Here is a 13748-nt window from a genome sequence, read left to right on the forward strand (position 1 = left end):
ATGAACGAAACATGATGGTCAAGTAAGGGTGCAGCCATGCGAGTCTTATGCCCAGTCTCTCCAAAATCATATAGAGTAGGCCCTCAACATTCACGAGTTCCACTTTCGCAAGGTTTGCTACATTCGCAAATTTCCAGCAGCACAAACATATTTACCAAAATTCAGTTAAGATAGTAAGTGCCACTTGGCAGCGAGTCTGGTCATCAATCCACAGCTTTAACCCCTTTGCCACAAGGCCATTTTTGCTTTGCCCATGATAGTCCATGTAGTGGGAGTTGCAGCACAAGGCAGGATCCCCAAGGCATCCAGGGCAGTGGTAGATAGTATCCTTCCTTATGCCGAATTTCTTGAAGCAGATGCGACATGGCCTCTGTTTTGTTATGCTGTGTGAAGGGGATGAGACAGTGAAGAAGCTCAGACTTGGCCTTCTTCTGAAGTGGCTGATGGGAATGTGCAATCTGCTACTGGTCCTTCTTCACTATTTGCTTGGCATCCTTCCTGTGCAGAGCTGCCACATCGTCCAACACATCCAGAATAAAGTGCATGAAGTCCTTCTTGTATGTTGGCGGTGGTGTTGCAGTAGGCTAGAAAGGAATTCAACAGGGCCTGGAAAATAAAGTGAATTCCCAGCTTCTTGAACCAAACCAAGGACTTCTTTTTGTAGGTATATATTTTGTCTACACTCCACATCAGAGCTTTGTACCTCTCAACATGGAGAAGCTTTAAGTAGACTGAAGCCTTGTCCCCAAAGTACTTAGGACTCTTCTCCACAAGACTGGTAGTGTAGAAGGTTGTAAGGACAGTGACTTCCTTTTTGACCTAGTACTTCACTACCATTCTCCTCCATTAGTTCCTTCAGGGCCCCTGTCTGCCCTCACTACACCAGTCAGCAGTGTGTCCCTGGTGAGGAGATACTCCCACAGGCAGAAGCTGGTGTACCAGTTATCTGTCACAAAGTGCCTCCCCTTGTCCAGCAGGTCGCGCATCAGGTGTACCACAACCTGCTCCAACGTGCTCAGCTTGAAGGAGCAGGCTTCATCAGGTGAAGAGAAGCTGGAGTCATTCCTATAATATATCTCAAAGTTCCATGAGTAGCCGCTCCACTTGGTATCTGAGGGGGCACAGAACAAACACCTTTATCCCAAACCTGGACTGCTTGGTTCAGATAAAGTTTGAACCCAAGCCTCCCCTTCCACAACATCAGACTCTTGTCGACAGCAATGTCCCTCCCAGGTGACAGTAAGGACTGACAACACTGCTGGATAAGGTCAAAGAAGGGTTTGATGCAGGAAGCACAGAAAGCATGACTGACTCATAAATTTTTTGCAGAAGCACTTTAGCCCACCATAGCCAAACCTGTGTGCCCAGTACATATATATGTGTGGAAGCTTATGTATGCCCACTGACGAGTATGAACACATAAAATTCATCACGAGTGACAAGCTTCCAGATCATACCATTCACTTTCTTTTTCCCTGTAGTGGAAACATACACTTGTGCTATCTCATTCATCCATTTTCAAAGATTATCTACCACTTCACTGTCAAATATTTACATGAAGGCTTCACGTGGGCACGTAAAAGGAGGCAGAAACATGGCAGACAGGGTCAAAGTTGTCAGCACTGGCACTGAACATGGGGACTAGGTCTGGCTGTGTGTCACTGAATGGATCAGACATGAGGTGCCACCCATGATCCATCACAGGCTCAATTTCATCAATAAAATCATCTTCACTCTCATATTCAGTCACTTTCACCACTATCATCACGATCATCACTCACATCATTGCCAGGACAATACTCAGTCTGAATCAGAAAACTTGCTGTCACACATGGAAGTAAAAACAATAATTACTCATGCACACTACAAGCCAAAATGGCTACTATGAAGCCAACAGAGGCAGGGTAGATCTACTCAGAACGAGAGCATAAATCAAACTGAGGGAAACTCCAATCCTGCAAGCAGACTGGCTAAGAGACTGTGACATAGGCCTAAAGCAACATATTGATTGGCTATTAGAATAGTAAAAGGGACTTCCCCAGTGTCTGTGCATCCATACAAAGCCCCAGACACCATCCCAAGCCTTAATACAACCATTTGATTATTCTACGGAGATCCCAATGCCAATCTCGTACACGCATGCGAGCTTGTATTTTTATGAGGAGCCGATTCTCATACATGCGTACGATCTTGTAGCGAAGGGGTTAAGAGTCTCCCCATTTCCTCCATTATTGGCTCCCTCTTCCTTGTCTGCATCTTTGCCATTAATGTAGAAGCGGTCTCATCTGGATTTCTGCTTGTTTGATGATAGTGGAGACAGTGGAGTGGGGCAACTGCAGGGTTCTGGTGGGCTCCCTAGCTTTTTTTTTTTTTTTTTTCTTTTTTTAATGTTATGGCCTACAGTGCCTGTACGCACGCTTGAAGAGTATGTAGGAAGCACTGTTCAGCTTCTGCCCATTAGTGGCACAGGCAATTTTATCTATAGTGGTACCCATATTAGGACCCATATCACCACCCATGCACATCTTTTGTGTAACCACCTAGAACCTGGGTTTCATGGTGATATATAGGTAACTTTAAACCACTTGACAAATAGCATAGCTTTAAACTGGTATGCGGTGGGATTCGAACCTATGCGTGGACATCTAACTGATCCCACGCTCACCACCTTATCCACTATACCACCACCTCATAGGGCTTAACAATTTCAAGCTTTTTCTCTAAGATAAGTTTTTTCTTGGTCTTTTGGCCTTCAATTTATCAGCACTAGTAGTTGCAGGCTGTTTGAAAGACATCACGCTTGTATCACTCGTAATACTCAACAATGAATCTGAATTTTTAGCAAAACACAAACTCGTGGCTGAACAACTGAAACACTGATCTGGACACTACAGGTGGCTCAAACTTGTTTTCCAGCTTTCAGACAAAAAGTTACTAAAAACAACAAAGCATGATTATCTGCACCCAAAAAAAATCAAACATTTAGAAAATTTTAGATGAAAGAATTAATTGCAGTGAATGAAAGAAGAAACAACGATTCTATTCAGCACCACCGTTGCAAAGGCTACGCTGGAACCTTGAACCTTGGATTGGCAGCTCCTGCAGAGGACAAACAAAAAACAAGCAGAAAAAAAAGAGCAGTATCCAGTTTACTAATTACCCCTACCACAGATAACAGTAGATCTGGATTTGACACGAAAATCGCCGCGCTGCAGTAACGTACCCAAAGCCAGAGAACGGACCTTAAATTTCAAACCTCAAAATCTCAGCTCCTAGCCAACATGAATCTATGAAGATCACTGTGAAGCAAGCTAACTGTGTTTAATTCAATGCCTGAAAGCGATATCTAAATCCATACAACCGTGTCATTGTACCGGTCAGTTATATGAGTCAAACACAAGAATTTATATAGTACCAGGTGGATGTTTAAATACAACTTTAAGCTTACAGCTGTATTTCAAACACAAAATGCAAATTTTGTATCACTTATAAATTACTTTACATGATTTTGGCTGTCCACTTGCTCATCTCTTCTTCACACCTTTGAATTTACGCCTCTTGTCATCACTCTGTGACCGTGTGTTACCTCCTGTGGCAACACCAGGTTTGCGCTTGGCGTGGACATCACTGTTGGTGTCTTACTATCCCACCCCTTATATATGTCACATATGTTGCACTAGCATATTCTATATAATTTCATTAACAAAAATGCAACTTCTTTTTTTTTAGGAAGACTATTTACAAAGCGCGTAGGCGGGCTTTATCATTTTTTTTTACATCATTAACACGAAGAAATATATCGCAGTAGTCACTATCAGTCACTGCCTAAGCATTGTTTCCTACCATTCTAGTCACTATTAATCATTCATCGGTTTGTTACAGTCACGTTAGTAATCAGGTGAGTTTAACACTTAACAGCACTCCACAGTACACTTCCACGTCACAGTGATGTCAATAACATGGCACTATTCTTCACCAGTGTCACTATCTTTTCCCAAACTGACTATCTATATGGTACCAGATGTCATAACTGCAGTCACTGCCACCAATTGCATGCATCTTGGATACGTCCCAGTTTCAGCCTCTCACTCTGCTATTTTGTGTAACCTCTCATTATATTTCACTGTAGTGTTTCACATTGTATGCCTCAAGTCACCACTAGCAATTCTTTTCCACTGTACCACTGACTTAACTCCACAGTCCGCATACAACACTCGGCGTCACCCTACACACGTCACGGTTGGATACACTACTCACAATGGTAAATCTGTGTGCATTACACCACTCACAATGTTCACTCCTTTTCACCTCACTGTACTTCATTACTCACTGCACAGTGACATCACTAGCGACTGCATCACACATGCGCATAATAACATTTTCATGTGAGCCTCGACACAAGCTCTTCACACTTTCACTGCAAATCCATTGTTGGACAAAACTCTTTCAACAGCATTCACATTTCACTGTTTCATTGTCTCCACAGATATGTCAAAATGCCTGAACATGCACGTAACAATTATAACCCCTCACTCTTGGCTGCAGCGGTATCCCTAGCATGACTGACTTGAACCGAGTAACTTGAATGACTGTCCGTTGGCTAAACCGTTGGCCATCTCCTGCTCGCCTGAGATTTTAAAATTATTCATTCGCAGTAGACATGGGTGTATACAACTTACCACAAATATGTACATAATAATAATAATAACAATAATAATGTTTCCGAGCCCTTAACCCCTTCCTTACCGCAAGACTGTTTTGTGGTACGTGTGTACCACGCGCAAAAGCGACCTCGTGGTACCGCAAGATGCCGCCGTGGTACGTGCGTACCACACCAATACATTTCCGTGTATAACCGTGGCCTGAGTGCGGATTTTGCCTTTTTCATGCTCCACGTGGTTCACTATAAACAAACAAACACTGGAGGCGTTATTTTTAGCCACCCCAGCGTAACAACCCCCCCCCCACTAGCCAATCAATATCGGAGTTAATTTTTCATGCATAAACTATAAATCCAATCACTATTCTTTGACATATATTATTCCCAGTCCCCCCAAGAACATCAGTTCTCTAGTATCGGCCATGGTGAAACTGTTCTATTGCCTCTAGTTAGAGATAATGGCGTCTGCTTCGTGTAGCAGCGATGAGGATTATCATAATTATGAGACAGATAGTGAGGATATACTGGAAAACTCTCCAGATGAATATGATTCAGACTATGATCCTGAAAAAGAAATAGGAGAGAGTGATAGTGACAGCAGTGTTGAAACCCTCTCGGCAAGTGAGGGGGAGCAGCCTAGTTATGACTGCCTCAGGGCCACCCTCACCAAGTGCAGAGTGTGTGGTGCTGAATTTATGATTACGTTTTCTTTTATTAATTAAATGACAAAAATATGTTTAGAAAAAAGTACATAACACTGAGTTAGAAAGAAATATAATGTGTAGATCTGGCCGTGAGGCACGTGCGCACACGGGCAGGGGGCTGCGCTATAGGAGGGGAACGCTTTGTTTATATCGGGGGGTGGCTGCGGTAAGGAAGGGGGTTAATCTGGTGCACCTCAAAGCTTCCACAAATGCACACGCCTTCCTACTGCTGCGGTATTTAGTAATGATTAGTGTTTCCTTAAAAAATGCACCTTATATTGTATAAAACTTAACAAAATTATAACTTTAACAGTCAGTTGCCGCGTACTACCAGTCGACCGCTTTGGGTACGTTACTGCAGTGGCAGCGCGGCTCCGCAATGCCGTGTCAAATCCAGATCTACTGTTATCTGTGCCCCTACTTACAGCAATGATGAATTTTGATGGGTGACGGCTCCAGCGAGGGTGGCAATGCATTTGCAGTGTACTTGGTTTGTTTACATTCTGGTGAGCAGTTAAAAATAGAATAAATGAGCCCACACAATAGAAAACAAGCAAAAGGATTTATAATGATTGATGTACACTGCTGGTCAGAGCGGAAGGCGCGAAAGGGACCACGAATTCCACTCTGACCAAATTTCATTCATCCTCTTAAACATATGGCTGGATTCGCTGTATGTCACTATCTGACAACTCTGCAGCTCTAGTAGTCAAAGTAGATGATATGTTTCCTTAGTGTGCTTGAATTTGAATTTTTTCACCCCACTCACAGTCCCTTTTTGTGGATGCATGAGCTTACCATTCTGCCCTGTTACTACCCATTATGGGACCTAGGAAACTAATTAGTAAGGTCTAAATCTCAGTTATTTGTGCCTTAGTGAGGAAGAATAAGTCAAATCAAGAAATTGCCACGAACACTGGCATAGCTTTCAAAACTGTCAAATGGACCAAAATTTATAGTAAGGGAGGAAGAGACGCTTCGCCACCATCTTACAAGCCTGAAGGGCGTAAGCACAGTGTGACTCGGAGAACTCTGAACATTTTTCAAAGATAGCTTGAGGCTAACCCTCGCATACACAGCAAGGAACTTAAGGCCAGGAATCCTGCATTACTGGGTGGAGTGAGTGAAAGGACTGTGCGGAGATATGTGAAACACGATTTGGGGTACCGCAGTTGTCATGCAGTTTCAAAACCTTGCCTAACAAATGGTCACCGTAACAGTAGGCTTGTATTTGTGTCTCAGTACAAAGATTGGGACTTAGATAAGTGGTGTGGGGTGCTTTGGTCAGATGAGGCAAGTTTTCAGGTTACAGACAACCATAGAAACCGTGTGTACCGCAGACCCGGTAGTAACCGCTATGATCCACGCTACACAACACACACTGTAAAACATCCAGATTCTTTGATGGTGTGGGGCTATTTTTCTTACTATGGTCTTGGAAGATTAGTGTTTTTGCCTAAGAATGTTCATATGAACCAAAATAACTAACTACTTTGAGCTAATTCTGGATGAGTTAGATGAGTGTATGGAAAAGTGCAATGCTGATACCTTCATGCCATAGAGCAAAGTTAATTCTTGACTGGTTTGATTTCTGCAATGTCAGCCTTTTAAAATCTTGGCCCGCAAATTTGCTGGACCTTAACCCTATAGAAAATCTCTGGGCGTATATAAAACTGAAGCTAAAGGAGAGAGATACCTCCTCCCTCCCAGGCCTCCAAGCCATTATTCATGACATGTGGGACAATATTTATGCTCAGTATCTCCACCACCTGGATGATTAACTTCCAAAGAGACTCAAAAAGGTCAAGAAGGCATGAGGGCACCCTATCAATTACTAGTTTAAGTGAGTACCCTCATTGAAACGTTTTCTGTGTCATTAAACTTCTTCACAAGATGTTACAGGTACTGCACCTTCTGCTCTAACCAGCAGTGGATTTGTTATGTTTTTAAACCATAACATAACTAGACACTGCTGGAGACCAAAGTCACTGTGGAGCATCTGTCAGCAATACTGAGATTACAGAATTTGTTTTTTGCTGAGTCACTGGAGGTTCTGATAATGCATCTAGAGGCACTGCACAAGGAGGCAAATTTCCTCCTCCAGGTTTCCTGGCCCAAGACCAAGGTTCAGGTGTTTGAAGACTTATTGGATGAAACAGTACAGTCTGTCCGTGCGTGTGGCAAGGACATTAAGATCTCAGAAAATTTCACATACCTTGGTTGTGTAATGTGTAATGACGGTGGGTCAAGCCAGGAAGTTGTATGGCGGATTAGCCTGGCCCACAGAACTATGGACTCGCTCAACATGAGTATTTGACGTTGTCAGTACTTGTGCAGACAGACGAAGATTCGGATCTTCAAGTTGCTGGTGATCCCTGTCTTACTATAAGTTGTAAGACATGGACACTGAACACCGATCTGAAGAAGTGAATTGACGTCTTTGGTACTAGATGCTTTCGCACGATCATGGGGTACCACTGGTATGACGTACCCCACTGGTATGACTGTGTCAAATCAGCGATTGCTCTGTGAAACTGATTTGAGGTTGATTACCAGCATTGCCTGTCAACACCAACTGCAACTATATGGGCATATGGCACGCTACCCAGAAGTGATCCTGCATATCGGGTTGTCTCCAAAAGGAATAACCCTGCATGGAGGAGACCAAGAGGACCCACAAAACTCATGGCAACGTCAAGTTGATGCCTCTTGCTGGGAGTTACTTGGCACAGGAAGGGAGCCTGTATGGAGACTTGCAAGGCGTGACCACCTGGAGTGGCGCCATAGGGTAGGCGAGGCGACGCACCCTCCCCCCAGCACATGCCCCAGTGATTGATTGTGATGTGCAATATTTCATAATGAATGTTTTTGGGGCTTCATGAGTTATTAGGTTTATTTGATAAAGGAAACATTATTGTTAGGTAAAGGAAATTCAAATATTAGGTAAAGGAAGCCCTATTGTTATGTTAAGTAAACATTATTGCTACATGTAATATGCGCACCAAAGATTCATGAATTTCCAACTTTCATGAGGTTCTTGATCCCCTAATTCCCACAAATGTTGAAAGTTCCTTGCAGAACTTTTTGCACACTATAGGTAACTAAAATAATTAAATGAATGGTGACTTATTTCATGGTGACAAGGGTTTATTGCGGCCTACAACATTTATCTGGTGTGTTTGCATCCCCACATGAAAATAGTGGTTTTCTGTGATTACCTGCATTACATTTGTTAATAGTGAAGGTTATGGTACATATTTGATGGTGTTTTGATATAAGTATGCCCCTCACTAATGTCATACTCCTTCATTTCAGTTGCCTGCTTCTGATTTCTGCAGCAAGAGGGCCACAAGGAGCAAATATAGGGCATTTAAATGACAACCCTTTAAAGGACTGCAGTGTTTGCTTTGATTTGATGACATGTTTAAAGGGAGAATTGCTGTGATGCCATAAGTATTAAATTTCTGATCCATTTAATTATAGAAAATGGCAAAATCCCTCCACATCCCACAAGCCTCTCAATGGTCTCCACTTGTATGTATGTATATATCTATATATATATTTTTTAACATTTTTATAAATAAAAACTAGTTCTTAAACTTTGTTTCCATTTCAAACATGTATTAATTTTTAGTGATATTCATTATTTTCATTACTAGTAAATATGATATAACTTACACTTCATTAGTGCAAATTTCAACCTAAATTAATAAGACTTATATGGAATATTTTAATATCCCATACTGGGCAAGCATCTTGCACGGCCCACTTCATTGACCAATCATTGCAGGCATTGAGTGGCCCGAATAAAAAAAATGTTCAAAAGTAAAAAAATCTGAGATACACATCAAGATTACAATCCTAAAAGGAATTTTTTATATCTTCACTATTTCTATGAGTGCCTGGTAAATGGTTATTAACACTAAGTTCATGCCATACTGCCATATATATATACTTCTTAAGCCTCAGCATTGTCATAGTCAAGAATGTATGGAGTTTGACAGTAAAAACATGTGGTCAAGCAGGTACATAAGTATTACCTTCTTATCAGTCTGTGCCTTAGGCACACTAGAAAATACTGTTACCACTCCTCCACAGTGGCACAGACTAACTGTCAGATGTCATGAGCAATTTTTCTTTTTTTAACCAGAAAAAAAAAATCAAGAAAATTACTGAAACAGTGGCATGCACATGAGAATTTAAAGAGCTCATATTTGTTTACATGATGCTATTCAAAGACCATTAAATACCTTTAAAAACATGCATAATGCCATAAAACTTCTGAAAAATGTTGCAACAACTTCAGTTAATTTTTTACTGCACTTAACTCAATTTTGTGAGATGATCCATTTTTTTACCACCAAAAACGATGAATGTCTTCTTAATACCATGATGGTTTGCATGTAAAATACAAAATTACAAAGCTTTAGAGGCTCATCTCTCAAAACTATGTTTTGGCAGGTTCACCTCTTTTGTTCTACACATCTCACATGTGTTGTGGCTTGAATATCATGTAGGTTCCTTAACCCTTAAACTGCGGCGATCGCTTATATAATCAAGCCTCTCGAGTACTGTGACGCGGCAATCGCTTATGCTATAGTTTATTACTTCTATCTCAATCAAGAGATTATTGTTATTATATCAGCTTTTTACGGTATAGGGGCAACAATCCTAGTAGCATTTTGAGCTGTGGTATTGTACAGAGGACTTGTGTCATGCAGGACACACACACACACACACACACACACACACACACACACACACACACACACACACACACACACACACACACACACAGCTCTATCATACACAATATGTACAAAACATCTGCACAGTGGATTCGTGTCTCTCGCATACACGCACGCACACACACAAAGCTCAATCAAACACACACACACACACACACACACACACACACACACAAAGCTCAATCAAACATTCGTGCAGTAAACACACCAACATTGTGACTCGTCATGAGGGTGGTGAAGGGTAAACTCTATTGCTCGTGCCCTTGGTTTATCTCAATCAACTGTATCAACAGTTCTCCAGAAAAAGTACAAGTGAAGCAGCAGGCCAACCAAGTCACAAACCTGCACAAACACACAACAACTCGTAACAGGGAACCGATTATGGAAAAATTGGAACGTTTGCTGAGGCTATGGATTGAAGACCACACACGCCGCATGCCTCTTTCTACCCAACTCGTTACTACTAAGGCACTGAGCCTGTGGGAGGACCTGAAACCAGAATTCAACATAGGCGAGACAGTGTCCTTCAAGGCCAGTAAGGGGTGGTTTGAACGTTTCAAACATCGTGGGAGTCTACACAACCTCAAGGTTAGTGGGGAGGCAGCGAGTTCGGATCAACCGCTGCAAACGCCTTCAAGCCTTTGCTTAAAGAGCGCATCGAGGAAGGAGGTTATTCAGCCAAGCAGGTTCTAAACTTTGACGAGACAGGCCTGTATTGGAAGAAGATGTCATCGAGAACGTTTATAGCAAAGGAGGAGAAGTCGGCACCAGGATTCAAGGCATCTAAAGACAGGTTAACATTATTGGTGGGGGGGAATGCCGCTGGTGATCTTAAGCTTAAACCATGCCTTATTTACCATTCCCAAAACCCAAGAGCTCTGTCTGGCTATATTAAGGAATATTTGCCCGTAGTATGGAAGGCAAACAAAAAGGGGTGGATGACGACTGTTATCATGCAAAGTTACGTGACAGGATACCTCTCCAAATTCCTAAAAGAATATGCTGCCCAAAACAACATTGCTAACAGATTTCTCTTGCTGTGTGACAACGCCCCAGCCACCCAGAGAGCATGAATGACTGGGCAGATAATATTGAGGTCATGTTTATGCCCCCAAACACAACTGCCCTCATCCAGCCGATGGACCAAGGAGTCATCGCTACTTTCAAGGCCTATTACCAGCGGCGCACCATGAAACAGCTGTTGGCCTGCATTGACACCCCTGACAAGCCGACCATGAAACAATTTTGGAAGGATTATAACATTAAAAAGGGGATCGACAACATCGACGAGTCATGGAAGGAGGTGTCCAAGTCGGCAATGAATGGATGTTGGCGTAATTTGTGGCCTGAGTGCGTGGAACGTAAACAGGAAGTCCCTGTCGATGTTACAGCAGTAAGGAAAGACATCGTTCATATCTCCCATAAGGCAGGCTTCAATGAGGTGGACGAGAATGACGTACAAGAACTGCTGGACAGTCATTCTGAGCCTCTCTCCAACGACGACCTCATGGAGTTGGAGAAACAAAATACTTTGGAGGAAATGGAGGAGGACAAGGAGCCTGAAAGAACCCTCTCCGTCAAGATTTTCGAGGAGATTTTTAATCATATTAACCAGGCCATACATCTTCTCCAGGAGAATGACCCCAACCCAAACCGAAGTAATGGCGTGACTAATGCTATAGAAAATGACATGAAAGTGTATAAAGAACTATTTGAGGCAAAGAAAAGGATGGCAAAACAGACAGTCATCTCATCTTTCTTCAAACCACTCACCGCCCAAGCAACCCCATCCACATCCCAAGCAACCCCATCTACCGATCAAGCAACTCCATCCACCTCCCAAGCTACCCCATCCACCTCAAAAGCAATCCCATCTACTTCCATAGGAGTCATCTCGTCGTACTTCAAAGTTCGTCCTGCTACCTCGAAAAAAACTCCACCCACTTCCAAAACAACTCCATCCACCTCCAAAACAACTCCACCCACATCCAATCTATCCTTCACATCCACCGTAACCTTGAGTGACGATGAGGAGAGCCTGGATGACCCACCCCCACTGGAAAACGTATTCTCTCAAGAATTTGAAGGGTTTGAAGCAGCTGACCGAGTTTGGGTCGGGTGTGGGCATGATGAGATTTAATCCTCCAAGGCCCTGTGTCCCCTCGGGGGGCACAAAACAACACACTACGCATATCACATCCACTCCTCAAGGTAAGTACTACCAATTCTAAAGGTGTAAATAACAACTAACAACATAGAAAGTGTCGTTTATTTACGCATCGCGAAATACATGTATGTAGTTGATAATTTCAAATCCCTCAGTTAGCGATCGTTTCGGTTAGCGATCTGTTTTTGGGAAACGTAACCCTATCGTTAACCAAGGGATACCTGTACGTACAAAACATCTGTACAGAGGATTCATGACGGACACACACACACACACACACACACACACAAAGCTCAATCGAACATTCCCAATACGTACAAAACATCTGTACAGAGGATTCATGACGGACACCCACACACACACACACACACACACACAAAGCTCAGCTCAGTCAAACATACCCAATACGTACAAAACATCTGTACAGAGGATTCATGACACACACACACACACACACACACACACACACACACACACACACACACACACACACACACATACACGGCCCAGTAGCTCAGTGGTTAGAGCGCTGGCTTCACAAGTTAGATGACCGGGGTTCGATTCCCTGGCCGGGTGGAGATATTTGGGTGTGTCTCCTTTCACGTGTAGCCCCTGTTCACCTAGCAGTGAGTAGGTACGGGATGTAAATCGAGGAGTTGTGACCTTGTTGTCCCGGTGTGTGGTGTGTGCCTGGTCTCAGACCTATCCCAAGATCGGAAATAATGAGCACTGAGCTCGTTCCGTAGGGTAACGTCTGGCTGTCTCATCAGAGACTGCAGCAGATCAAACAGTGAACACAGAATGAAGCAAGAACTCATCAGAAAGGATAGAGTGATGATAGTTGGAGACTTTAATTGCAAAGAAATAGTGTGGGAAGACTACGATATGGTGAACGGTGGTGAGTGAGCAGAAGAATTGTTAAAGGTAGCAACAAATAACTTGATGACACAGTGGGTGAGATCACCAACAAGGTGCAGGGGACAAGATGTTGCAGCAAGGTTGGATTTGGTATTTACCACGGGAATCTCTCTAAAAGAGGAAATTGAACATGAATGTCCCTTGGGGAAAAGCGATCATGATGTCCTAAGCTTTGAGCTGGATATGGAATTAAGCACGAATAAGATTGTGGAACGCAGGGAGCAAAAATTTAATTATACTAGGGCAAATTATAACCATATAAGGGAGTTCTTTAATGAAATTGACTGGTCCGTGGTATACCAGGAAAGGGATATGCAATTGAAATACGATAAATTTATGGATTTGTATAACTCTGCTGTGAAAAAGTTTGTGCCATATCACAGAAAGAGGACTTTAAATAATAAACAGTGGTTTAATAGAAATTGTGAAGAAGCAAAAAAGAACAAAGAAAAGGCATGGAAGAAACTTAAGAAAAACAGTGGTGTATCAAGAGAAGTCTACAAAACAGCAAGGAATAGATATGTTGAAGTAAGGAGAACAGCACAGAAGGA

At 42.6% G+C, this 13748-nt stretch overlaps 1 protein-coding gene across 6 annotated transcripts in view; it reads right to left on the reverse strand.

Moving 5' to 3' along the window:
* Positions 1 to 13748, reverse strand: part of LOC123508982 (kinesin-associated protein 3-like) — a 224708-nt gene that overhangs the window by 14230 nt on the left and 196730 nt on the right. Inside the window, exon 16 of one of the 6 annotated variants that reach the window (XM_045263085.1) lies at positions 5846 to 5867. The exons of the other annotated variants lie outside the window; for them this stretch is intronic. Coding sequence (XP_045119020.1) covers positions 5861 to 5867 — 7 coding nt within the window. The 3' untranslated portion in view covers positions 5846 to 5860. Of the gene's footprint in view, positions 1 to 5845; positions 5868 to 13748 lie in introns of those variants that run through there. 6 annotated transcript variants of the gene reach the window in all.

The sequence above is a fragment of the Portunus trituberculatus genome, chromosome 25 (genome assembly GCF_017591435.1).
Source record: "Portunus trituberculatus isolate SZX2019 chromosome 25, ASM1759143v1, whole genome shotgun sequence".
Classification (NCBI taxonomy): domain Eukaryota; kingdom Metazoa; phylum Arthropoda; class Malacostraca; order Decapoda; family Portunidae; genus Portunus; species Portunus trituberculatus.